The sequence below is a fragment of the Patella vulgata genome, chromosome 6, assembly GCF_932274485.2.
Source record: "Patella vulgata chromosome 6, xgPatVulg1.2, whole genome shotgun sequence".
NCBI lineage: Eukaryota > Metazoa > Mollusca > Gastropoda > Patellidae > Patella > Patella vulgata.
Genome location: NC_065884.2, coordinates 39,803,114 through 39,830,630, shown reverse-complemented (window position 1 = coordinate 39,830,630; position 27,517 = coordinate 39,803,114). Strand labels below are relative to the sequence as shown.

Sequence of the window (27,517 nt, the reverse complement as noted above, 5' to 3'; positions counted from 1 at the left end):
AATTTCTTTATTATTGGTATAGTGGAAACTTTAAATCTCTTCTGCTATAACAAGGTGAATTCGATAATAAGTTTCGAAATATGTCAAAAAAAAATAGGTGGTATCTAGTAAAGGAGAGTTCGACATTTTTACTGGGTTTTCGTAAAGTTTCTAGCTGCTTATAATAGTAGTTGAAAAAACGTTTCAGATTCAGTATCGTTCTGGGTGTTTTATAAGGATTTTCTTCTTCCATGCTGGTAGGTTGAGGCTGTAGAGATGGTACGCCATTGGCGTTCGGGTGTCTCTGGAACGTGTGAAGGGATCCACAGAGGATGCTCAATCGTCCGTAAAATAAAATAAATAATCCCAAGAAGATGACGAAAAAACCTCACACACGATAGGAAAAGAGGGGCGGAAGAGTCCCCATAACAGTGCAAGCAAGTCTGGATCTCAGTGATGCATCCGAGGAAAAACAGGAACAATTCCTTGTAGATAAATCATAGTAAAAAAATCCCCGGTAACAAACTTGCTTGCACTGTTATGGGGACTCTTCCGCCCCTCTTTTCCTATCTTTATCTAAATCTTACATATTGTTCTTCCATGTATCAGCTGTAACAAAGACACTATATCCTTTATTTGTTGTCGCTCTGCTATATAATATGGTTTGACAAATTATTTTTCAACTGTTTGATGAAATACAGTGATGAAATCGCACACTGTACGTCCGTCACAAAAATTTGTACGTCCGTCACACTAAAAATGGTGAATCTGCGAAAAACGTAAGAGAGACTGGTTAAAATCGAGAAGGAATTTATGTAGGGACGAATCTTGGTTTGATTCTGTGATAAAGTTAGATTCGAGAGTAATCACAATTCACAGAAAATAATGTTTGAATACATATGATTGGATAATGTTCGTTTCTGTGCGTACGTCCGTCACACACGTTTCAGGACCTATATCTCAGTTGCAAAGGGACAAAGGCAAGCTTGTTGATATACCATAGTAGCATAGCATCAAGTACTTAAACATTACCAAAGTAAAATTGTTCTGTGTTGTTGTACAAGGAAGTAACAAGGCAGAATATTGTCCCACTTGTACGTCCGTCACCATGGAATTGCCCAAAGATATGATGAAATGAAAATTAGACAACACTTGTCATTCTCTGCAAACAATATAAACAAGTCAGAGCCAGCTTTAAAATCTTTCCTTTGGCCTCTTGAGTCCCACTGAATCCAAGATTTAATCTACTATTGATAATTTGGGTAAAGTCTTTTGATGGGCCTCTATTTAATCTGACTGAATCCACCATTGGTTTTGTTTTCTTATTTAAATGTTTTCAAATATCAATCTGAGTACATTTTAAGTGATTGATAATGGCCAAAGATTGTCCGTTATGTAAATAGAGAGAACAACTGAGGAGCATTAGCCCCAAAGTTTTTCTATTTACATAATGGACAATCCGACATCCGAGGCTATTATCTAACTTAAACCATAGCCACTCTTTGTCTAAAACAGTGGTTCTCAACCTTTTTTTGCCAATGGCACACCTTGGAACACATGAAAAAATAGCAGCACACCTGGCTAAATATGAAAAATGTTTGAATTTTGCAAAATAAAAACATGGTAAGTCAGATGGCATAAAACCATAGACAGAGACTAGTCATAAACCCTGTTTAAATTACAAATTTTAAGTGTGCCAGGAAAGGTACCAGGCATGGCACGGTTAATTTTTTTGTAGTGTAAACGGGCCAAAAGATCGGGTAAGCGTGCCGTACTGAGTACCATGGCAATGTGGCCCACTGAAATGAGGTGGTCTCGGCACGGTACCAGGCACGGCACAGTTAAATTTTCATAGTGTAAACGCTATCCGGTCTGAGCACGGTATCAGTCTGAATTACAGCGCATGCGCAAAACGAACCTTCTCCTGTTCTCCCCACAAACTTTGACAGATCTGTCATCAGTTCTTTCAAAATGACTGCTCAAACTAAATCAACCAATATAATTGTTATCATCCGGGTAATTTGCATAGGAACTGAAATTAACTTTTCTGTGAAGAGTTCCACATTTGGTGTAATGTAAACGGGTCAATTTCTTGAAATTCATCGCCGCCTGGTACTGTGCCCAGATCGGCACGCTTGTTGCGGCCAAGTGTTAACGGGGCTACAGACATATAGGATGACACAAATTAAAAAAAGAAAAATAGAGCTATAAACTTATCAGTAGACACCAGTGAATGCACAATTGGGATTGCATGGTTTTTCGCAGCACACTAAGGAAGATCTTGGTGTGCCGCGGCACATTGGTTGAGAATCTCTGGTCTAAAATAACAGACATCTTAAAAAAAAACAGTGTCTTGTGTAACAACACCCCAAAAATAATGGACAGTTACTTTAAAGATAGGTTGCAAGACAACGAAACATACATTGTCGCACATTTTTTCTTTTGTAGATAATTGGGGGCATTTATTTACAAGACAATTTCATACAGGTTAGATTATAATTTTCGTCATTTGAGGGTTCACAAGGTTCTGAAATAAGTGTCTTAACTCTGGAAGTAATGTACAGAAATTGTTGAAATTTGACCGGCTTTTTCATTTCACTAATTCAAATAATGCATATAAATTTCATACAGATTGGATTATAACTTTTGCCATTTGAACGTTCACAAGTTTTAAAACAAGGGCCATAAATTTAGAAGTAATTGACAGAAATTGCTGACATTCAATAAGAGTCGCGATTTCACTAATTTAAATAATGCATATAAATTTCATACAGATCGGATGATAACTTTCATCATTTGAGCATTCATATGGTTCAACAAGGGCCATAACTTTACAAGTAATTATTTGAAAGATAGGTTGCCAGGAAACGAAACATACACCCACAGCAGCTAAATCGTCTGGGCAGTCAACTAGAGTTGTCGCATATTTTTACTTTTTTCGGTAATAAAACATTTATAATACACTAAAATCTGATTAAGAGCAACAACTCATGACGTAATTATCAGAAAACTATTAGAATTTGTTTGGTTTTTATGAAGTTCTGTCCCATGCTAACGTTTTGTATACAAAGCTTTTAATATCATGGATTTAACTGTTCAAGTCATAAAAATTCATTGAAAATCAATATACTTGTTCGTCTCAAGATCTTAAACTCTGTGTATCAATCTGAAGTCAATCGGATGATAACTTGAGCCTTTAGAGAGTCACACGATTTTGCAAAGTGATCAAGGGCCATAACTTTGGCAGTAATTATCGGAAATCATTGAAAATCAATAGGAATCTTAGTCTCATGACCTCAAACTTTAGCCTCTAGAGCATCCACAAGACCTCTCGAGGGTCCATAACTTTGATATACCAGATGTTTACAGTAATTCAAATTGTGTATGAGGGGTGGCCATTTCGTCCAACAGTTTTGGTCCGATTTTCATGATATTCAAACTCAGCCAAAATTACGGTGTAACAGTGATATATTTGAAAGTTTTTTTAAATCGGATAATAACTGTGACAACTAGAGGGACATCAAGCTAAAAACGCGATTTTTCAGATATAATAAGGGGCCATAATTCAGGAAGTTACTATCCGATATGTGCGAATATCGATAGGAAGCAAGATCTTCGGGTTATAAACTTACATTTCAAGTTTCATCAAAATCAGAAGAAAATTGTGACCTCTAGAAGGTCCCCAACATTGATAAACCATATTTTTACGCATTTGAGTTCGAGGGGCGGCCATTTTGTCTGTCAGTTTTGTTTCGATTTTTACGAAATTCGAACTTAACCATCCTTAGTGTGTAACGTTGATATACTATGTGTTTTCTTTAAAATAGGATAAAAATTATGACCGCTATAGGGTCCCACAAGCTAAAAACACGATTTTTTCGTACTATCAGGGTCCATAATTCAGGAAATTACAGTCCGATATGTGCGAATATCGAAAGGAACCGAGATCTTTGGGTTATAAACTTACATTTCAAGTTTCATCAAAATCAGAAGAAAATTGCGACCTCTAGAGGGTCCACAACCTTGATAAACCATATTTTTACTCTATTTGAGAAGGAGGGGCGGCTATTTCGTATGTCAGTTTTGGGCCGATATTCACAAAATACGAACTCAACCATCCTTAGGGTGTAACGGTGATATACTAAAACGTTTTTTTAAATTGGATAAAAATTATGACCTCTATAGGGTCCACAAGCTAAAAACGCGATTTTTTGTACAATCAGGAGCCATAATTCAGTAAGTTACAATCCGATATGCGCGAATATCATCTTTAGTGTGTAACGGTGATATATTAAAATGTTTTTTTTAAATTGGATAAAAATTATGACCGCTATAGGGTCCACAAGCTAAAAACGTGATTTTTCGTACAATCGGGGGCCATAATTCAGGGAGTTACAGTCCGATATGCACGAATATTGAAAGGAACTGAGATCTTTGGATTATAAACTTACATTTCAAGTTTCATCAAAATCAGAAGAAAATTGTGACCTCTAGAGGGTCCACATCAATGATATACCATATTTTTACGCTATTTGAGAACGAGGGTTCGTTTGTCAGTTTTGGGCCGATTTTCACGAAATACAAATTCAACCATCCTTAGGGTGTAACGGTGATATACTCAAACGTTTTTTTAAATCGGATCAAAATTATGACCTCTATAGACACATTCTCCACTAATGGACCCAAAAGCACATTGTCTTGTCGGATCCATTTTTTCGCCAATTAAACATAAATTAATATGTGTAAACGTGTTTAAATAAATTACGCCAATGTGTATCATAATTGCACGTTTCATCTTTGACCTTAAAGTTTACTGTGTTGATGTTATGGCGGGATATCAGGTTCAAAATGCGATCTGCAGTAGAAAGTAGAAAATAAAAAGCAAAATAGAAAATTCGTATCCAAAATGGACATTTTCATGTGGGAAACATATACCGCTCTTCCTTTTCAACAACATAATTTCTACTTTCAATAATCAACTTTTGACATTCGACTTTCAACTTCAGATTTTCTACTCAAGATTTTCTGCTCGAGATTCTCTCCATGCATATTACGGAAATAAATTTGATCACGCGACTATTTCTGCATGTCATTAAAATACGGTATTTAAAAATAAACGATCCCAGGCAAAGATAACTCTAGTTGTAAGACTAAGATAAGTTGGACTCAGACTAGCAATTATTTGCCCATTGACTTCAATGTTAAATGGCTGTAACATCACAGGCTGTAGCTGTTTGCTCAACATTCCGTTGGTTCCAATCTTTATAGGCACAATGGGGACCACATTTGGCAATATTCTCATCATAAATTTGTAGGGGATTGACCGTTTAGATTTTTTGCTATGGGGATTTGAAGTTGACTGGGGTGAAAATCTCACTTCCGACACAATGATTGCTCTGCAAAAAGACACTTTACATCCCCTATCCCTCCATTGTAATATCATCAGTATTACCAAAAACTGCTATGAAATTGCAAATTTGATCCCTTTTCTCCAATTCTAGACCAAAAAGTCAACCCAAAAATGCAGGAAGAGTCTATTTATAACTCGCAGTGTAAACAAATCTGTTGTTATCTAATAAACAAACATTATATTCAATGCCCTGGCCAAAGATTATGAAAATCTATGCATTTTCAGATGAGCTGTGCGGCATTCTGCAAACACTATATAATACATCAGAAAACTGTGGAATTTCAGACAGAAATTTAAAAGCACATGAATTTTGAATTAAACAGAACATTTTTATTTTTGAACATAAATGCATTCTGTAAAAAGATGAGATAAATTCAATATAAATCAAGCACGAAAATACTTTAAAACAGTAATCATGATGCAATATTAGACTTTTTAACACTTTCATCGAAAACCATATAGTTTTTCTCTGTTAACATAGTTTCAAGTACCAAATTGTTGTCAAATCTAAGATGTTGAAACATGCAGTGCCTATCAATTTTAAAATATCTCCTATATAGCTGTATTTCCATAGGATAAGTATGTTGAAATAATCTGATTATGTAACACTACAACAGCTTTTTCACACCCCCCCCCCCCAGTTTGGAATCTGATAATTTAAAAGCACATGAATTTTGAATTCCACAGAACATTTTTATTTTTGAACATAAATGCATTCTTCAAAAAGATGAGATGAATTCAATATAAATCAAACACGAAAATACTTTAAAACAGTAATCATGATGTAATATTAGACTTTTTAACACTTTCATCAAAAACCACACAGTTTTTCTCTGTTAACGTAGTTTCAAGTGCCAAATTGTGGTCAAATCTAAGATGTTGAAACATGCAGTGCCTATCAACTTTAAAATATCTCCTAAGTAAGTTGAAATAATCTGATTATGTAAAACTACAACAGCTTTTTCATCCCCACCCCCCAGTTGGAATCTGATAATTTAAAAGCACATGAATTTTGAATTCCACAGAAATTTTGTTTTTAACATAAATGCATTCTTCAAACAGATGAAATGAATTCAATATAAATCAAACACGAAAATACTTTAAAAGAGTAATCTGAATCATGATGCAATATTAGACTTTTAAGTTTAACACTTTCATCGAAAACCACACAGTTTTTCTCTGTTAACATAGTTTCAAGTGCCAAATTGTGGTCAAATCTAAAATGTTGAAACATGCAGTGCTCATGAATTTCAAAATATCTCCTATATAGCTGTATTTCCAATAAGTAAGTTGAAATATGGGCAATTCCACGGTAACGGACGTACATTTTGAACTCGCCATATTTTTATTACTTCCAATATCTTCTAACCATGAATAATTAACTGCTTGGGTTTTATATAGCATTAAAGACACATGATTTAAGTATAAATTGACATATAATTTAATTTGTTCATGAACACTGGAAATAAACATTGGCTCTTCAAAGTATAGGTAACGGACGCACAGAAATGAACACCATGATTTGCCTGCATGAACATAGTTTCAAAACTCTGTGAATTGTCTTGTGGAATTTAAAAGTTATAATCCTTTTAAGAAAGGGCACTAGTACTACATGTGTACTGCATTATCACTTCTCACATTTGGATTCTTGTAACCCAGTAAATTAGAAATTATTGTGGTAACGGACGTACATATTTTCTGGTAACGGACATACGAGTGCAAATTGCTAACCCATTACATGAGATATGTAAACTTTCAAATAATCAGACTTATACTAGATAATAATAATAGTTAACTCATTTGAATTAATGGAACAGTTACTTTCCTAAAAACATTACTCCTTGAATGAAATATTGTGACCCTAAAATTTTTGTAACGGACGTACATTTTTACCCTAAAATTTTTGTAACGGACGTACATACATCTATGAAACCCTAAGCAATTCAGAGAATTTTGGCAAATGTTTTCTTTTTATGGTCATTGTAACAAGAATGAGTGATGTTAGCTTTAAATATGAGTTTTTGAACAGTTCCATCAATAAATATGAATGAGAGAGATAAAATGGAAATATTTGGTAACATGAAATATTGTGAAAAGTAACGGAGTACATCTATGAAAACCCAAATTATTCTGAGAATTTTTGCAAATCTTTTCTTTTTACGGTCATTATAGTAAGAATGGGTTATTCTAGCTTTAGATATGAAGTTTTAAATAATTCTATATAAAAATATGAATGAGAGAGAAAAGATAGGTTGCCAGGCAACGAAACATACGCCCACAACAGCTAAATCGTCCGGGCAGTCAACAAGAGTTGTTGCATATTTTTACTTTTTTCGGTAATGAAACATTTATAATACACTAAAATCTGATTAAGAGCAACAACTCATGAAGTAATTATCAGAAAACCATTAGAATTTGTTTGTTTTTATAAAGTTCTGCCCCATGCTAACGTTTTTGTATACAAAACTTTTAATATCACGGATTTAGCTGTTCAAGACATAAAAATTCATTGAAAATCAATATACTTGATCGTCTCAAGATCTTAATCTCATAACTCTGGTTGTAATTATCGGATATCGGTGAAAATCAATAGGCTTTTTCGTCTCATGACCTTTCAATCAGATATTAACTTTGGCCTCTAGAGCGTCCACAAGATTTTTCAAAGTGATCAAGGGCCATAACTCTGACAGTAATTATCGGAAATAGCTGAAAATCAATAGGCTTCTTCGTCTCATGACCTTAAACACTGTGTATAAATTTAAAGTCAATCGGATATTAACTTAGGCCTCTAGAGCGTCCACAAGATTTTTCAAAGTGATCAAGGGCCATAACTCTGGCAGTAATAATCGGAAATCGCTGAAAATCAATAGGCTTCTTCGTCTCATGACTTTAAACACTGTGTATAAATTTAAAGTCAATCGGATATTAACTTTGGCCTTTAGAGCGTCCACAAGATTTTTCTAAGTGATCAAGGGCCATAACTCTGGCAGTAATTATCGGAAATCGCTGAAAATCAATAGGCTTCTTCGTCTCAAGACCTTAAACACTGTGTATAAATTTTAGGTCAATCGGATATTAACTTTGGCCTCTAGAGCGTCCACAAGATTTTTCAAAGTGATCAAGGGCCATAACTCTGACAATAATTATCGGAAATTGCTGAAAATCAATAGGCTTCTTCGTCTCAAGACCTTAAACACTGTGTATAAATTTAAAGTCAATCAGATATTAACTTTGGCCTCTAGAGCGTCTACAAGATTTTTCGAAGTGATCAAGGGCCATAACTCTGGCAGTAATTATCGGAAATCGGTGGAAATCAATAGGCTTTTTCGTCTCATGACCTTAAACATTGTGTATAAATTTGAAGTCAATCAGATATTAACTTTGGCCTCTAGAGCGTCCACAAGATTTTTCAAAGTGATCAAGGGCCATAACTCTGACAGTAATTATCGGAAATCGCTGAAAATCAATAGGCTTCTTCGTCTCATGACCTTAAACACTGTGTGTAAATTTAAAGTCAATCGGATATTAACTTTGGCCTTTAGAGCGTCCACAAGATTTTTCTAAGTGATCAAGGGCCATAACTCTGGCAGTAATTATCGGAAATCGCTGAAAATCAATAGGCTTCTTCGTCTCAAGACCTTAAACACTGTGTATAAATTTAAAGTCAATCGGATATTAACTTAGGACTCTAGAGCGTCCACAAGATTTTTGAAAGTGATCAAGGGACATAACTCTGGCAGTAATTATCGGAAATCGCTGAAAATCAATAAGCTTCTTTGTCTCAAGACCTTAAACACTGTGTATAAATTTAAAGTCAATCGGATATTAACTTAGGACTCTAGAGCGTCCACAAGATTTTTCAAAGTGATCAAGGGCCATAACTCTGGCAGTAATTATCGGAAATCGCTGAAAATCAATAAGCTTCTTTGTCTCAAGACCTTAAACACTGTGTATAAATTTAAAGTCAATCAGATATTAACTTTGGCCTCTAGAGTGTCCACAAGCAATTGTGGACGCCGGACTGACAGACGGGGGCGACGACAATATACGACCACATTTCAATGTGCTTGTATAAAAAATGTAAATATTTGGTAACGGACGTACATTCTCATAGTGATATTTTTCAATCTTGGTTACCTTCACAAAAATATATTATTTTTATATTTTAATGTTTAAATATTATGTTTATATACATTGTCATATAACTAATGCCAAATCATTCTTTATGAGTCAGAATAATCAAACAAACACAAAGTAAGAAAATACAATAGAATTATAAATTCAACATTTACAACATAAACCTTGACACAAGACCAAATAAAAAAAAAATCGGAAGAGTCTCCACCCAAATTGAAATTTTTCTTCAAAGTATGGATTATTTCTCACCATAAGACACTATTTTTGTCCACTTATCAACTAATCAAATTTTTCACCTAATTGTATACTTTAGCATGGAATTGTCCATAATCTGATTATGTAACACTACAACAGTTCCCCCCCCCCCCCCAGTATGGAATCTGATACATTGCTGACCAATCATAGGTCTCCCTTTTCACTCTGGCCTGTCAAATGATTTACAATGGCGATGGTGCCTACAACTTTCCTGACCAAGAGATATGCACAACCGTCAACACACAAGCAATTTATGTTATCTTCAAATATGAGAGGCCATGATAAACACAAGGGCATCATTTTCAAGCACGAAAATGAAGTCATCACTAAACAGCAAAGTTTACAAAGGTCCTCGGGGCTGGAACCCAAACTGATTACAACGGGCAAATAATTGCTAGTCTGAGTCCATCTTATCTTAGTCTTACAACTAGAGTTATCTTTCTCTGGGATCGTTTATTTTTCTGGAAAAATACCGTATTTTAATGACATGCAGAAATAGTCACGTGATCAAATTTATTTCCGTAATATGCATGGAGAAAATCTCGAGTAGAAAATCTGAAGTTCAAAGTCGAATGTCAAAAGTTGATTATTGAAAGTAGAAATTATGTTGTTGAAAGTAGAATATTTACGACTTAAAGTTAAAAAGGTGGACGTATTCGGTTGAAAAGCACGAGCAGTATATGTTTCCCACATGAAAATGTCCATTTTGGATAAGAATTTTCTCTTTTGCTTTTTATTTTCTACTTTCTACTGCAGATCGCATTTTGAACCTGATACCCTGTCATATGATGTAGCATATAACGTATTGATCAGAAATCATCAAATACGTTAATGTCGCATTGACAGATTGCTGTATTTAAACCAATGTTCTGACGCACTGGTCATGAAAATTCACCACGTTTTGTTTGGAAACTTTACACAAATAAAGTTCAAATATATTATCGAAAGCAAATATTGAGTGTACTTGACCAAAACCCTGAAGTCGCAACATTATGGCTTGTCGCAAAATTTTGTATCAGATACGATAGTTGTTTCTGGACTTACAGTCACTTACAAAATCCGTTTCGAAAACATAGTTTTTACTATTAAACAGAGTACAACTTTACATATTTAAGAAACAATATTACGTCGGGTAGATGACCATTAAGATAAATATTTCTAGTTAGTTTGAAAGTGAAAAAATAAACTAAGTATGTAATATCTGCATCAGATACGATATATTTCAAGCATGATTAAATGCTATTCATACAAGATTATTATCTTGATAATTGTGCAAGTCGATTCACATCTGATAGCTCTCCATCTGAACATTTTTTTTCGGTCCTTGAGAGTACTAAATATAGTTATATGGCTAGTGGAATCATTTTTACGTGAGATACGTTTTCATCAGATACGTTACACTCTTCAAATATTGTTTCTACATTAGTGTTCCATATATTATTTCCCGCCAAATAGCCTGTTTACCACGTGTCATTGACAGTAGGCTGCCATTTTTGTCAAAGTGAAACACGTCTAGGCCACGTTTTCATCTACAATTTGAAGAGAAACACAGATGCATTAGGTAAGTAAAGTTGTGATTCTGTCATGGTTATTGTTTACATCCTAGTTCGTCAAAATTCTGAAATATAAGTAATACAAATCCCCCACAATTACCCTGAAATAAATACCAACGATTTATACACAAGATAATATTGTTGACGCCACCATTTATCCCTTAACGTATCTGAAGAAAAGTTAACGTATTTTACGGTATTATTAGTATAGTCCATAGAATCAAAATTAATTAGTCTGGAGATTCATCAATCAGTAATTACCCCATAAGAATGATAAACGTGCATTATCTGCCATTAGTATTTGGGAAGTCCTGCATTATATTGTGCTATCAGTATTAACGTATCTGACGAAAAATTTAATGTATTAGATATAAATTCTAAAATTCATGACTTTACTGAAATAATTCAAATTATCTTTTATCTTTTTTCAGTAATATGGGTAAAACGCCAGCTGAATATCAGAGAGAATATAGAGAGAGGAAGAAAAGAAAAGACCCGGCATACCTTGAAGGAGAGAGAAAACGACAAGAACATTACAGAAAGGGGATAAATGATTTAAATATAAAAGATCAGAAGAAAAGAAGCGAGATGTCGAAATTATATAGTTTCACATATGGAGAGAGAAAGAAACACAAAAAGGCGAAAAATAGAAATTGTAGAATGTAGAAAAACAAGTAATGAGCAGTCACCAACTATATCGTCTTCTAATGATGCCTTTGTCTTTGGGCCAAGTCCATCTAATCGAAGATCATCTACTTCTCCCAGCCAACTATTTGTTAAATTAAAGTTCCCAAAGAAAAAACCCACGGTTAGAACGAATACACTAAAGAAAGCCAATAACAAGATATACCAATTGAGAGAAGAAATAAAGAAACTGAAGAAAGCTAAAAAAAAATGTGAGAAGAGGTGTGAAAGAATGATGAAAAAAACCCCACAAACCCTCGAAAGTACAATTATTACCCAAGAAGATATGACACCAAAATCAAAGATAGGTTGCCAGGCAACAAAACATACGCCCACAGCAGCTAAATCGTTCGAGCGGTCGTCAAGGGTTGTCGCATATTTATTCCTTTGTAGGTAATTGGGGGTCTTTACAAGACAGTTCCATACAGATCAGATTATAAATTTTGTCGTTTGAGGGTTTACAAGGTTCTACAAACTGAAACAAGGGTCTCAACTCTGTAAGTAATCTACAGAAATTGTTGAAATTTGACAGGCTTTTTCGTTTTACTAATTTAAATAATGCATACAAATTTCATACAGATCACATGATGACTTTTGTCATTCAAACGTTCACAATCACCATAACTCTAGAAATTATTGACGGAAATTGCTAAAATTCAATTGACCCGTTTCACAAATTTAAATGATGCATATAAATTTCATACATATCGGATGATAACTATCATCAATCGAGCATTAACAATGTTTAAAAAGTGAAACAAGGGCAATAACTCTAGAAGTAATTATTGTAAATTGCTGAAATTCAATAGGTTTTTTTCGTTTCACTAATTTAAATCATGCATATAAATTTCACAAAGATCGGGTGAAACAAGGGCCATAACTCTAGACGTAATAAACGGAAATTGCTGAAATTCAATAGGCTTCTCAGTTTCACTAATCTAAATAATGCATATAAATTTCACAAAGATCGAATGATAACTTTTGGCATTGGAGCGTTCACAAGGTTCAATAAAGTGAAACAAGGGCCATAACCCTAGACGTAATGAACGGAAATTGCTGAAATTCAATAGGCTTCTTCGTTTCACCAATTTAAATAATGCATGTAAATTTCAGAAAGATCGGATGGTAACTTTTGGAGTTAGAGCGTTCACAAAGTTCAATAAAGTGAAACAAGGGCCATAACTCTAAACGTAATAAACGGAAATTGCTGAAATTCAATAGGATTCTTCGTCTCACTAATTTAAATAATGCATATAATTTTCAGAAAGATCAAATGATAACTTTTGACGTTAGAGCGTTCCCAACGATCAATAAAGTGAAACAAGGGCCATAACTCTAGACGTAATAAACGGAAATTGCTGAAATTCAATAGGCTTCTTCGTTTCAGTAATCTAAATAATGCATATAAATTTCAGAAAGATCGGATGATAACTTTTGACGTTAGAGCGTTCACAAGGATCAATAAAGTGAAACAAGGGCAATAACTCTAGACGTAATAAACGGGTATTGCTGAAATTCAATAGGCTTCTTCGTTTCAGCAATCTAAATAATGCATATAAATTTCAGAAAGATCGGATGATAACTTTTGACGTGAGAGCGTTCACAAGGATCAATAAAGTGAAACAAGGGCCATAACTCTAGACATAATAAACGGAAATTGCCGAAATTCAATAGCCTTCTTCGTTTCAGTAATCTAAATAATGCATATAAATTTCAGAAAGATCGGATGATAACTTTTGGCGTTAGCGCGTTAACAAGGTTCAATAAAGTAAAACAAGGTCCATAACTCTAGACATAATAAACGGAAATTCAAAAGGCTTCTTCGTCTTACTAATCTAAATAATGCATGTAAATTTCATAAAGATCGGATGATAACTTTTGGAGTTAGAGCGTTCACAAAGTTCAATAAAGTGAAAGAAGGGCCATAACTCTAGACGTAATAAACAGAAATTGTTGAAATTCAAAAGGCTTCTTCGTTTCACTAACTTAAATATTGCATATAAATTTCACAAAGATCGTATGTTAACTTTTGGCATTAGAGCGTTCACAAGGTTCAACAAGGGCCATAACTCTAGACGTAATAAACGGAAATTATTGAAATTAAATAGGCTTCTTCATCTCACTAATGTAAACAACATATATCAATTTTGAAACAATTGGATGATAACTTTTGGCGTTAGAGCGTTCACAAGAAATTGTGGACGATGGATTGATGGACCGACCGACAGACGGACGGACGGGGGCGACGACAATATACGTCCACATTTCAATGTGGGCGTATAAAAACGAAACATGAACTAAGACAAGCTGGTATCAGTCCCAAAAGATGAAACCCTCAATAGTCAAGAAATTAATAATGACAAATGACATAATAAGAGAAGTTAAGGAGACAAAGAAGTTAAACACAGAAGAATCGAAAAGGCGCATTTTGTATGGAGTGGTGAGCGGAAAGATTATTAAAAGTATAGATGTATGTCCATTGTTGAGAAAGAGATGACGTTAAGCAGAAAATCACAGAGGCTTAACAACAGCAAGAATATACAGTTGATACCAAGAAAGAGAATGGAGGCAGTGCGCACTGATCTCCAACAAAAGGTGAAAGCTTTTATGGAAAGAGAAGATATCAGTAGAATGATGCCGGGGAAAAATGATGTCACAAATTCTGATGGAACAAAATACAAGAAACGAATACTAAATGATTATTTATCAAATCTCTATGAAAAATTTAAAGCAGACCATCCATATGTTGAGATTTCTTTTTCAACATTCTGTAAATTTCGACCTACGTATATTCATGTTACATCTGTCCTGTCCCGTAACATATGTTTATGTCATAAACACCAAAGTTTTGCCAAGAAGCTTCAGTGTCTAAGGTCTCTTGGTGTCAAGATATCTCCAAACCCAGAGAATATTGTAAAGTCTATTTTAATTCAACTGGAGTAACCATTCACCCAGTTGTAGCATACCATAAAGATGACAAGGGTATCATTCAACATAAGAGTTTAGTCTTTGTCTCAGACATCGGTCAACACAAAGCTACAGCTGTATTGACAATCATCAATAAATTGATACCAGAACTAAAAAAACTATTTTCTGATGTTAATATGGTACATTATTGGACTGACAGTCCTTCCTCACAATACAGAAACCGGTTTATTTTTGATGCCGTTAAGCGACATGAAGAACTGTTTGGAGTAGCAGCAAGATGGAATAATTTTGAATGTGGCCATGGTAAGGGCCCGTGCGACGGTATAGGTGGGACAGCCAAACAACAGGCGGCTGAGGCGGTGAAGCAAGGTAAAACCCAGATACAAGATGCACATGACTTCTTTTCCTGGGCTGTTCAAAATCAAAAGTTGATCCAGTATATCTTTTATTCTCAAAGTGAATATGACAAAATGGCTGAAAGTATTTCATCACTTAAACTCAAACCAGTTCCTGGTACCATGAAATTACATGCTATTTGTAACAGAGATAACGTTTTATATACCCGCACAACATCATTCTAATGTGGACCGTGTTTGGTAATGGCCGACGGTATGTGTGAAGGGTAGAATGCTGTCGCTTTGCCAAATACCAAGAATTTGACAGTGTCTGCATCTAATCCAATGATTGAAGAAGGCACCAATTCTACAATTATTCCATCCGAAAACGATTACGTCATCGCTATATATGAAAATCTGTGGTATGTAGGAAGAGTCCTGAAAGTAGACCATAATGATAAGGATGTGCACGCCACTTTTATTTATACTACCCAAACTAAAGATGAAGACACAAAATTCAGATTGCCAAATCCTCCAGATATTATTTGGGTTGATTGCGATGATGTTGTAATGATTATTGATCCGCCTGTCCCAATTGGAAAATCACACCGACAATTCAAAATCGATAAAGAGACTTTATATCGTATTTTGGAGAAGGTGGATAAGCGCCTCAGTAAGACATAGATCGTGACTTTTTCACCTTAATGTTAAGCAAACTTTGTTTCACGAATGTTAAATTCTGTTCATACTTTGAAAAATTGTTTAGGAATTTAAATGTTTATGAATTTATTTGATTTTTGTGTCAGATATGTTATTTATCAGAAATAAGTAGATGGTTAAGAGAAGGGCATAATAAATGAAACTGTTCGAAATCTACAAATTCGGGTAAACAGGTGTAAAAAATATTTTTACAAATTCAGTTGACATAATTTTAAATTCGGGATTTCGTTAAAATTATTTTTCATCAAATATGTTAGCTTTTGATATTGGATATATTTAAAAAAAAAATAAAAAAATTGGCATTATTAATCACGTTTGTGTTCAAATATTTAATATTGTTCTTTTTTAAACTGCTTTAAATAAATTTTTGTCAAACATAAATTTTGTTTCTTTTCTTGTTAGATAGGTTATATATTTGAAAGGCATTTTGTACCTAAGAAGCTTTAAAACGCCAAATAGTTCCATACATTTGTGGAATCTCACGTACCCCAATTACTTGATATGAGATGATTTTAAAACACCTGGGTTGTCTTTGAGTTCTTATAGCTAACAACAAAAGACTTTTATTTTGCAAAATTAAATTCTACTTGGAACCATAGTCTTTTGAGAATTTTTTAGAAGTATGTGAAACATTTATCTCATTTATCATTTTTCAGTGTGATTTATTAATTCGTCATTAAGAAAATTCAAGACTGTAATTAAGTCGTACATTATCAAATTCATTAAGTACATAGATGATTGTTACAGATGAGTGTAATGCTAACCAAATAAAAGACCTCCACAATTTTCATTTGTCATTTTGAATTTGGGCTATTTAAACGAGAATGTGTCTATAGGGTCCACAAGCTAAAAACACGATTTTCTGTACAATCAGGGGCCATAATTCAGTAAGTTACGATCCGATATGCGCGAATATTGAAAGGAGCTGATATCTTTGGGTTATAAACTTAAATATCAAGTTTCAACAAAATCGGATAACCAGCGGTTGCCAGGCAGGATACGCCCACATTTTGCAAGAGATGGATAGAGAAAATGCTAAACAAAGATAGGTTGCTAGGCAACGAAACATACGCCCACAGCAGCTAAATCGTCCGAGCGGTCGACAAGGGTTATCGCATATTTATTTTGTAGGTAATTGGGGGCCTTTACAAGACAGTTCCATACAGATCAGATTATAATTTTTGCCGTTTGAGAGTCCACAAGGTTCTACAAATTGAAACAAGGGTCTCAACTCTGGAAGTAATATACAGAAATTGTTGAAATTTGACAGGCTTTTTCGCTTCACAAATTTAAATGATGCATATAAATTTCATTTTGTAGGGCAGTTTCATTCGATTTTCCCGAAATTCCAATTCAACATTCATTATGGTGGAATAGTGATATAACTAAACATTTTTTTAAAATCGGAAAAAAATTGTGACCACTAGAGAATCCACAAGCTAAACATGGGTTGTAACTGTAAGGCAACGAAACATACGCCTACAGCAGCTAAATCATCTGAGACTTCGACAAGGGTTGTCACATATTTATTCCTTTGTAGGTAATTGGGGGCCTTTAAAAGACAGTTCCATACAGATCAGATTATAAATTTTGTCGTTTGAGGGTTTACAAGGTTCTACAAACTGAAACAAGGGTCTCAACTCTGGAAGTAATCTACAGAAATTGTTGAAATTTGACAGGCTTTTTCGTTTTACTAATTTAAATAATGCATATAAATTTCATACAGATCACATGATCACTTTTGTCATTCAAACATTCACAATGCCTAGTATAGGCCTATTTGTAATTTTTGCCATAGGTAGTTTGGTTACAGTGCTCAAATCATAGGGGTACTTGTCCAATCCAATGCTGGATAGCAAATCATCGGTGGACGTCATCTTGCAGGGCTCAGTCTCAGATTTAGAAAAAAAAAAACTAAGTCCGTCGATCAAAGCTTATGGCTACAGAATAATTAAATAAGATACTATGATTATGAAAGTAATTTACACCAAGCTACCGAAAAGTGTCTGGAAAATAAAGACTACCAATAAAAAGTTTGTTTCGTTTATTTTCCGGTCTCAAATAGTTCTGCGTATTTAGAGCTAGCAAATATTTATTTCCTAAAGTAAATAGAGTGCCATGTAAACGAAGGTTGTAACAACTAAATAAAAGAAAATCCCAAAATGTTGTAATGAGTTTATCTTGCCACGCTCATGGTTTTAAAAGTTAGAAATGAAACGAAGCTATTACAGCTAGCTCTGTACCGAAATCGCCAAAAACCCCAAAATCAAAAATTAAACCAAAGAGTTGTAATCAAAATTTTTGCTCACGTTTGCTATTAAATAAACACGAAAGTCGAAGTGCGTAATGAGTGTATTTTTACTTGGCTTTATATACCAATACATGTTTGTATATAATATCACGTGGAAAGCTATTTGTGACGTATATTTGTTGCGACCTCCAAAATCACGTGCGCGGGACTAAACATTGCTCACTTCAGAAAATATCCCTGATGATGCAATCAGACAGATAAGTGGGTCAGTTTTTATAAGGACAAAAATGTGAGTCTCTGAACCACTCTACCTTTACAAGACAGTTCCATACAGATCAGATTATAATTTTTCCCATTTCAGGGTTCACAAGGTTCTACAAACTGAAACAAGGGTCTCAAATCTGGAAGTAATCTACAGAAATTGTTGAAATTTGACAGGCTTTTTTTTTTTTACTAATTTAAATAATGCATATAAATTTCAAACAGATCAGATGATCACGTTTGTCATTCAAACGTTCACAAGGTTCACAATTGCCATAACTCTAGAAATTATTGACGGAAATTGCTGAAATTCAATAGACCTCTGTTTCACAAATTTAAATGATGCTTACAAATTTCATACATATCGGATGATAACTTTCATCAATCGAGCATTAACAAGGTTGAACAAAGTGAAACATGAGTCGACTTAATAAACAGAAAATGCTGAAATTCAATAGGCTTCCTGATTTCACTAATTTGAATAATGCATATAAATTTCACAAAGATCGGATGATAACTTTTGGCATTAGAGCGTTCACAAGGTTCAATAAAGTGAAACGAGCCATAATTCTAGATGTAATAATTTTATACAGATCGGCAGATAACTTTAGAGGTTAGAGCGTTCACAAAGTGCAACAAAGTGAAATAAGGGCCATAACTCTAGCCGTAATAAACGGATACTGATATTCAATAGGATTCTTCTTTTTACTAATTTAAATGACGCATGTAAACTTCATACAGATCGGCAGATAACTTTTGATGTTAGAGCGTTCACAAGGTTCAATAAAGTGAAACAAGGGCCATAACTCTAGACATAATAAAAGGAAATTGCTGAAATTCAATAGGATTCTTCATCTCACTAATGTAAACCACATAAGACAATCAAATAATAACTTTTGGAGTTAGAGCGTTCACAAGAAATTGTGGACAGACGGACAGACAGGGGCGACGGCAATATACGTCCACAATTCTATGTGGGCGTATAAAAATGCGATTTTTCGACCAATTAGGGGCCATAACCCAGGACGTTACATACGGATATGTGTGATTATCAAAAGGAACCAAGATCTTTATGATAAAAACATATATTTCGGATAAAAACTGTGGCCTCTAAGAGGGTCCACAACCTTGATATACCATATTTTTACACTATTTGCGTACAAAGGGCGGCCATTATGTCTGTCAGTTTTAGTCCGATTTTCACGAAATTCGAACTCAACCATCATTAGTGTATAACTATAACTGATATATTCAGATGTTTTGTTTTTTTTAAATCCGATAAAAATTGTGACCTCTATTGGGACCACAAGCTCAAAACGAGATTTTTCGTACAATCAAGGGATATTTTTTAGCAAGTTACAATCCGATATGCGCGAATATCGAAAGGAACCATGATCTTTGGGTTATAAACATGCATTTCAAGTTTTCATCAAAATCAGATCAAAATTGTGACCTCTAGGAGGTCCACAACCTTGATATACCAGATGTTTACACTATTTGCGTACAAGGGGCGGCCATTTTGTCCGACAGTTTTGGTCCGATTTTCACAAAATTCGAACTCAACCATCATTAGGGTGTAACGTTGATACACAAAAACATTTTTTTAAATCGGATAAAAATTTTGACCTCTCGAAGGATTACAAGCTAAAAACGCGATTTATCGTTCAATCAGGACCATAATTCTAGAAGTTACGATCCGATATGCGCAAATATCAAAAGTAAACAAGATATTTGGGTTATAAACATGCATTTCAAGTTTTATCAAAATCGGATCAAAATTGTGAGTAATTGTGACCTCTAGAGTGTCCACAAGCTAAAAACGTGATTTTTCGTACAATCAGGGGGCATAATCCATGAAGTTATGGTCCGATACATGCCAATATCGAAAAAAACCAAGATCTTTGGGAGACAGACCTATATTTCAAGTTTCGTCAAAATGGGATAAAAATTGTGACATGTAGAGTGACCACAAACACATTGTGGATGGACAGGGGCGACGACAATATACGTCCACAAGAAAAAGTAGGCCTATAAAAAAGGATGACATCATGGCTATGGTTTAACTTTGCTTATGCTGTGAAAAATGCAATACCTAGACACAAAACACAATTTTTTGAAAGCACTGACCTAATATTTCAAAAAGATAATATTGATACTTTTTAAATTCCATATTTTAGCTATAGTGTTTAAAATAAAACAACAGATTATCATTAACCCAAAAGGGATTAAATAATACTTTAGATTTTACCTTGAAGTGATTTCTGTGTTTGAATAAGATCGTAGTAACCTTTGACCTCTTGATTCTACTTGTTCAAAACTTTGTGTAGTTATTGCACTCAATGCATCTCTAAGTAAAGCAAGATCTCCTGATTTATTATCTCCATATATATACTCATCACATTCATAACTAAAATAAATGACCGTGCCAAAATTTAATGTGGTAAATAGTCAAAATGGTCTATAAATATCAAATCAATGTTTCCCCTAGCTACAATAGTGTACCTGCATCCTTCTTATCTGCGACTACAACTGATACACTATTTGAGGCTTTTGCGCAAGTAAAAGTAGGTTCAGTTGCAAATTTGCAACACATATCATCACAGTTTGCATGGAAATAAGTAATTATTTTACAAATAGCGAATAGTGGAACACTGAAATCTTAATCTATCTTACTGAACAGTTTTTCTGTATTTTCATGTGAGATGAAATCATGTGATTCTGATCTGGCAGCCATTTTAAAAGGAACATAAATTTCACATAGCCGTTGGGTTTTTAATCATATAATTATGCGGTAAGGTTTCAACTTTATTTCAATGGGAATTAGTTTATTACATAAGTTATGTACAGTACAGTTTGGGGTCAGTGTAATCGGAAATTAAGGGAGTTATAGGCCAGTAACTTTTTTGTAGGACAATCCACTACTGTGGCTGGTGCAAGACGGAAGACATCAGTAGTGGAGCCTGCGGAAATGCACTGCTGTTTTTATTAGAGGTAACCAGTATGTTAATAACAAGCCAATTGCCTACACATGAATATAAACAGTTCATATGGACGGCTTATCTGACGGCCCCATTTCACATGCAAAGAGACACACTGTCAAAAGTGAAAATGGACATTTTTGATTTTTGTCTTAATAATGAGTAATTGCTCCACCAGTCCTTAGACATTCAGCAATTTGACAAGGCGTGCTCCTAATCAACCGTCCAATCTGACCCACTTCTCTTGCAGTGCCACGGTCAATTTTTGCAGTGTTGCCAGTTGACGTCGACCAACACATCTCCCGATCATGTCCCAGACATGCTCCATAGGGGAAAGGTCAGGACTCATGGCTGGCCAAGGCATATGGACAATATGGTGACGCTGAGGAAGTCATTCACGACACGAGCGTGGTTGGCACGGGTATTATCATCTTGAAAGATGACACGTTGACCTGCACGTTGAGCAAAGGGCAGAACTATCAGAGCCAGGATGTGGTCACGGTAGTACGCACCAATGACCCTTCCTTGAACAATATGCAAGTCCGTTCTGCCAGTCACGGTGATTCCTCCCCACACCATAACAGACCCACGCCTGAATCTGTCATGCTGTCTGACGTTAACGTCAGCTTGACGCTCATTTACATGCCTCCAAACACGAGCATGCTATTGGTGAAATCCAGAGTAAATCTGGACTCAACTGAGAACATTACACGTGCCCATCGATGATTACCCCAATTTCTACGCTGCCTACACCATTGACGCCCGTTTGCCATGTGCTGGCGAGTTAATGGAGGCACAACACGCATGCAAATGGGCTGCATGTAGCTTATTTCTAATCGTTTGGGGTGTAACTCGAATTCCTGTAACTTGGTACAAGTTTACAGAAAGCTGATTCCTCGATTTCGCAGGACCTGTGTGTATGAATGTATCGATCCTGGGCTTGTGTATTGGCTCTAGGACTACAGTGGCCCAAATGCCATTGCACCAGGGATCCGCCTATTATGCTAATCAAAATATAAATCGCTTAATGACACGTGATGTGTATTTGCTTTTTTAACGTTATAAACAACAACTTCAAATATTCGCAGGTGGACGTCTGCGATAAGTTATAATGCAGCAGACATTAATACATGATCAAATCCACTGTGTGGTTTATAACAGCATTGGTTAAACAAGGCGCAATCGTGGCTGGTTGGGAGACAACATGTCTACGCATCATAGAACATTGTCTTGAAAGAATCGTGCAGTCAGGCTTGTTGGCTATTTTTACATTTGTAATACCGAGAGTTCAAAGAATGATTGGCAGCTTAGGTTCTTTTGAAGCCAATCACATACAAATTACTTGTGTTCTGTACTAACAACTCACAGCAATGTAAATTATGTGAGGTGATATTAACCATCGCCAAACATTTTAAGTCATAAGATAACGTCAATCAACAAGTGGTTACTTTTGATGTCACGTGCCAATTCACATTATGAAACCTTGATTGACAGTATGCATTCCCCAGACTCTTTGGTGCGGAAATGAAAAAGTCAGCATTATATTATCGCCTTTATCGGACTGGACTGATACGAGTTCATGCATTCAGCAAAGTGTGCTTAATATCAGGTGACGAAGACTTTTAATTCATTTGTGATTTAAACCAGAAAAGATATATTAGTTGAGGTGTGATTTACCAATAATGTATGCACCGTGTGACTTATTAGTCAATATGTGAATTACTATTTGGATGGATAAAACTACACCCCGGTAAGACCAGAATCAATTTGTGCGTATTTTATCATTTTTCCGTAATATGAATGAATTTGTAATAGTCGATTGACGCAAGTATTAAAAATATGGAACATATTATTATTAATTAAGTAATAACGTATAATTGGTATCTTTAGGCATATTCTGTTTAGAAGAAGAATGAATAGTAGAATTAGTACCTGGGGTTTCCCGAAAAATGTGTTTATTCCTGCTCCGATTTCGAACTAGCCGTCAAATATTCATGATTAATGGAAAAATGCCTACGTAGTAACTGATCTATAATAATTAAAGTGCTACACGTATTTCACCTAAAATAAACAACGAGAGGCATGTTTTAATTAAAACACAGAGTCATAACGTATTGGTATCTTTAGGCATATTCTGTTTAGAAGAAGAATGAATAGTACCCGGGGTTTAACGAAAAATGTGTTTATTCCTGCTCCAATTTCGAACTAGCCGTCAAATTTTCGTGATTAATGGGAAAATGCCAACGTAGATCTATAATAATTAAAGTGCTACATGTATTTCACCTAAAATAAAAGAAGAGAGGCATGTTTTAATTAAAACACCGAGTCATACCGTATTTTCAACACCGAGGCAGTGCTATCGTGTCACTCGATATTCACTCGATAAATCATGGAATTCCACGATAGAAAACACGGTAATATCGTGTTTCCTCAAACTTTCACGATCTCCGTACTGTACCTGAAAGAGGTCTATCATCAACATTGTGTGTTTGTTGGTACCAGTTCCACAGTGTGCTGATCACAGACTATGACACATTAAGCATGTTGGCCACTGCTCGCTGTGTAGAACCCATTTGAAGCATGCTAATAGCACGTAGACGTTCATCATGTTGAAGACGTCTCATTGCAAATTAAACGTAACACACTAAAGCAAAGATACGCTAAACAGTAAATCTTATGCAAGAACTGATGGGAAAGCAAACATGGATAGGATAAACCAGCACATTGCAGTTTTCATCAACCCTTCCTTGAAATGTCAAATTTGACAATGAACCCCTCCCATGTGTATGGCGCTATTGCGTGTCGCACTTGCAGCTCAGTGGTTCTGTTGCAGGCCTCGAAATGTTTAAAAAAAGCTACATGTCGCAAGCGACAGGTAGCTTTTCTTCATACCTGTCACTTCAGTAAATAACCTGTCACTCTCAATTATCAAAGACCAATACATGACACATATCCATACATGTAGGTACACAGACACGCTCTTAAATTGTTTATGTCTTGACGTACATTGCTCCATATAAACATTGTAATATGAAACCTTTTTATTTCTTCAACATAGAAATGCCAAAGAGTTCTTGAAAGTCGGCGAATCGGCTTTAGCTGAGTGACTTGAAGATTCGTACAATTCTATCATCTGTATCCACGCGAATTCTGCCAAGTATCATGGTACCAAATTTGCGTACTAAATCGAATACTTCGCCGTTGAGGTGTAGAATTCAGATTTTAAAATATCCGTAATACATTGATTATAAAAAAACACGAATCACACCTGTGCATGCTCCCGTATTTACATGTATGGCGTGCGGAGGGCAGGTAGCGCCCCCTGTAATTCCTTTCTCACATATCCTGTCTATATTTAGGCTACAAATTATATTTATATATGAAATATTTTCCCGATCTAATTATTTGATTTTGTAAATTTTCTTATAAATTATTCATAGCCTTTATTTATGGAAATTATTTTAAACTTTTTAAATGATTAAACACACCAGGCAATGAGCCGTGTGCATTTCCATTCCAACTACCACTATATTTACTGTGGTGGCGTTACGATAGAACTAGTTTAGATGACCTGGGGGTGCGTTTTAATTTATTTAGATATAATACTTCATATGCTATAAACTAGTGTCAAACAGAAGGAAACAAGCGTAGATGGTGTGAAATCCATTGTTATAAAATTGTCTACTTTCAAATTGTGTTAGTAACTGCTGCCTACGACAGAGCGAAATGTAAACAGTGCAAATGGCGGCTTTTCACGGTATTTCCGTGCTTAATTCTTGCATTTAGAAACGAATAATTAAATGTACGTGACGTGGACGTGAGTATTGTGGTCTTTAAGTCAATTTACTGAACATCAAGTAATATCTAGTCCACCTGTCGCAAGCAACAGGTAGTTTTACTTGCTACCTGTCAGACGAAAAAATCGCCTGTCGGTGACAAGTAGACAGGCGAACATTTTGAGCCATGTGTTGGGGCGATAAGTTCTTCATCTGTGAAAATACTCTCAAAGCATGTCAAGTGTCCATGACTATTTTTCATATCACAACCTGCATAGGTATTTGCATTTCAATATCCCCTACTTTTTTTGAAGAGTATATAATGTTAAGAGAAGAGCTTTATATTATAAGTATAAAGTGAAACTGTATTCATGAATTTTTATTAGTGTTGTCACGATTACAAAATTCTTGAATCGGATAATCGGCCAGCCAAAAAACGTATCGGTGCCGATTAATCGGATGCCGTATAAATTCTATAATGGCAATGTATGTACTGCGTTCTGATTTTTTTTTCTTGTGATTTTTTGTTGATAAGTAAATTATAAAATGACGCGTGACGACTGAATAGCTGATTGTATATTATTGTAGTACATTTCGTTGAGTTTGTGATAAAGAGATGTTGGAATAAATCGTTTAAATTGTTAATAAACAACATTTACAAAGTCATTAGTTTTGATACTTAGTTACGCGGATGAGCTGAGTAAGACATTCCTGTGTTCTGACTTACCCCTACAGCTTTAACTGCTAATTAAAAATCCAATACTGGTAATAGATTACAATTCACTAGTACAACGAATCCTGTATATAATATTTTAACATACAGCGATAATCATGTTGACGAAAAACAACAAGAGAAGCCGCAGAAGACGGTACAAATAGAAAAGAACATGTGTCATTTAAAAAAGTGACAACATTTGCCAAGGGGGGCGAATAGAAGATCCTCCTGACTCGTAATGTCAGGAACTCGTTTATTCATTGTTTCGTACACATTAACTGCACATTTTGATTGTGAATTAAATAATAAATTACAACTGGATTTAAAATTAATTTATACTGGATGAATTTCTGAGGGAATCTTTCCATTACATTGTTGGAGCATTGCTTTCTTCTTTAATGCTGTATTCGTTACTCCTCGGTTTTATGGAAAATAAGACTAACGATATGGTAGGCAGCATTCGTAATTACAAACCAGCGGCTGAGAGATGGATAGAGAACAAGCTAAAAAGAAAGTGATTTTTCCTACAATCAAGGGCCATAATTCATGAAGTTACAATTCAATATGTGCAAATATCGAAAGGAACCAAGATCTTTGGGTTATAAACATGCATTTCAAGTTTCATCAAAATCTGATTAAAATTGTAACCTCTACAAGGTCCAGAACCTTGTTATACCATATTTTTACACCTTTTGCGTACAAGCGGCGGCCACTTTGTCCGGCAGTTTTGGTTTGATTTTCAGGAAATTTGAACTCAATCTTTATTATGGTGTTACGGTGATATATTCAAACGATTTTTAAAATCAGATAATAACTGTGACCTTCAGAGGGACCACAAGCTAAAAGAGGCGATTTTTCGTATAATCAGGGGCCATAATTCATGAAGTTATGATCCGATATGCGACAATTTGAAAGGAACCAAGATCTTTAGGTTATAAACATGCATTTCAAGTTTCATCAAAATTGAATTAAAATTGTGACCCATACAGGGTCCACAACCTTGACATATACCTTATTTTTACACTATTTGTGTACAAACAGCGGCCATTTTGTCCGGCAATTTTGGTCCAATTTTCCCCACATACAAACTTAACCTTCCTTAGGGTGTAACAGTGATATAATAATACGTTTTTTTAAATCGGATAAAAATTAGGACCTATATAAGGTCCACAAGCTAAAAATGCGATTTATCTATAATCAGGGGCCATAATTCAGGAAGTTACTATCTGATATGCGACAATATCGAAAGGAACCAAGATCTTTAGGTTATAAACATGCATTTCAAGTTTCATCAAAATCGAATTAAAATTGTGACCCATACAGGGTCCACAACCTTGATTTACCATATTTTTACACTTCGCGTACAAACGGCGGCCATTTTGTCCGGCAATTTTGGTCCGATTTTCCCGAAATTCGAACTCTACCTTCCTTAGGGTGTAACGGTGATATAATAATATGTTTTTTTAAATCAGATAAAAATTATGACCTCTATAGGGTCCACAAGCTAAAAACGCGGTTTTTCGTACAATCAGGGG

The 27,517-nt window shown here is 35.0% G+C and overlaps 1 protein-coding gene across 7 annotated transcripts in view; it reads right to left on the bottom strand.

The window, feature by feature from the left end:
* The window catches only part of LOC126825387 (ubiquitin carboxyl-terminal hydrolase 44), a 163,163-nt gene that overhangs the window by 90,554 nt on the left and 45,092 nt on the right, over positions 1-27,517 (bottom strand). For all 7 annotated transcript variants that reach the window (XM_050555016.1, XM_050555019.1, XM_050555017.2 and 4 more), the window contains one exon: positions 20,762-20,920. In XM_050555016.1, the coding sequence (XP_050410973.1) occupies positions 20,762-20,920 (159 nt within the window). The remainder of the gene's footprint in view (positions 1-20,761; positions 20,921-27,517) is intronic.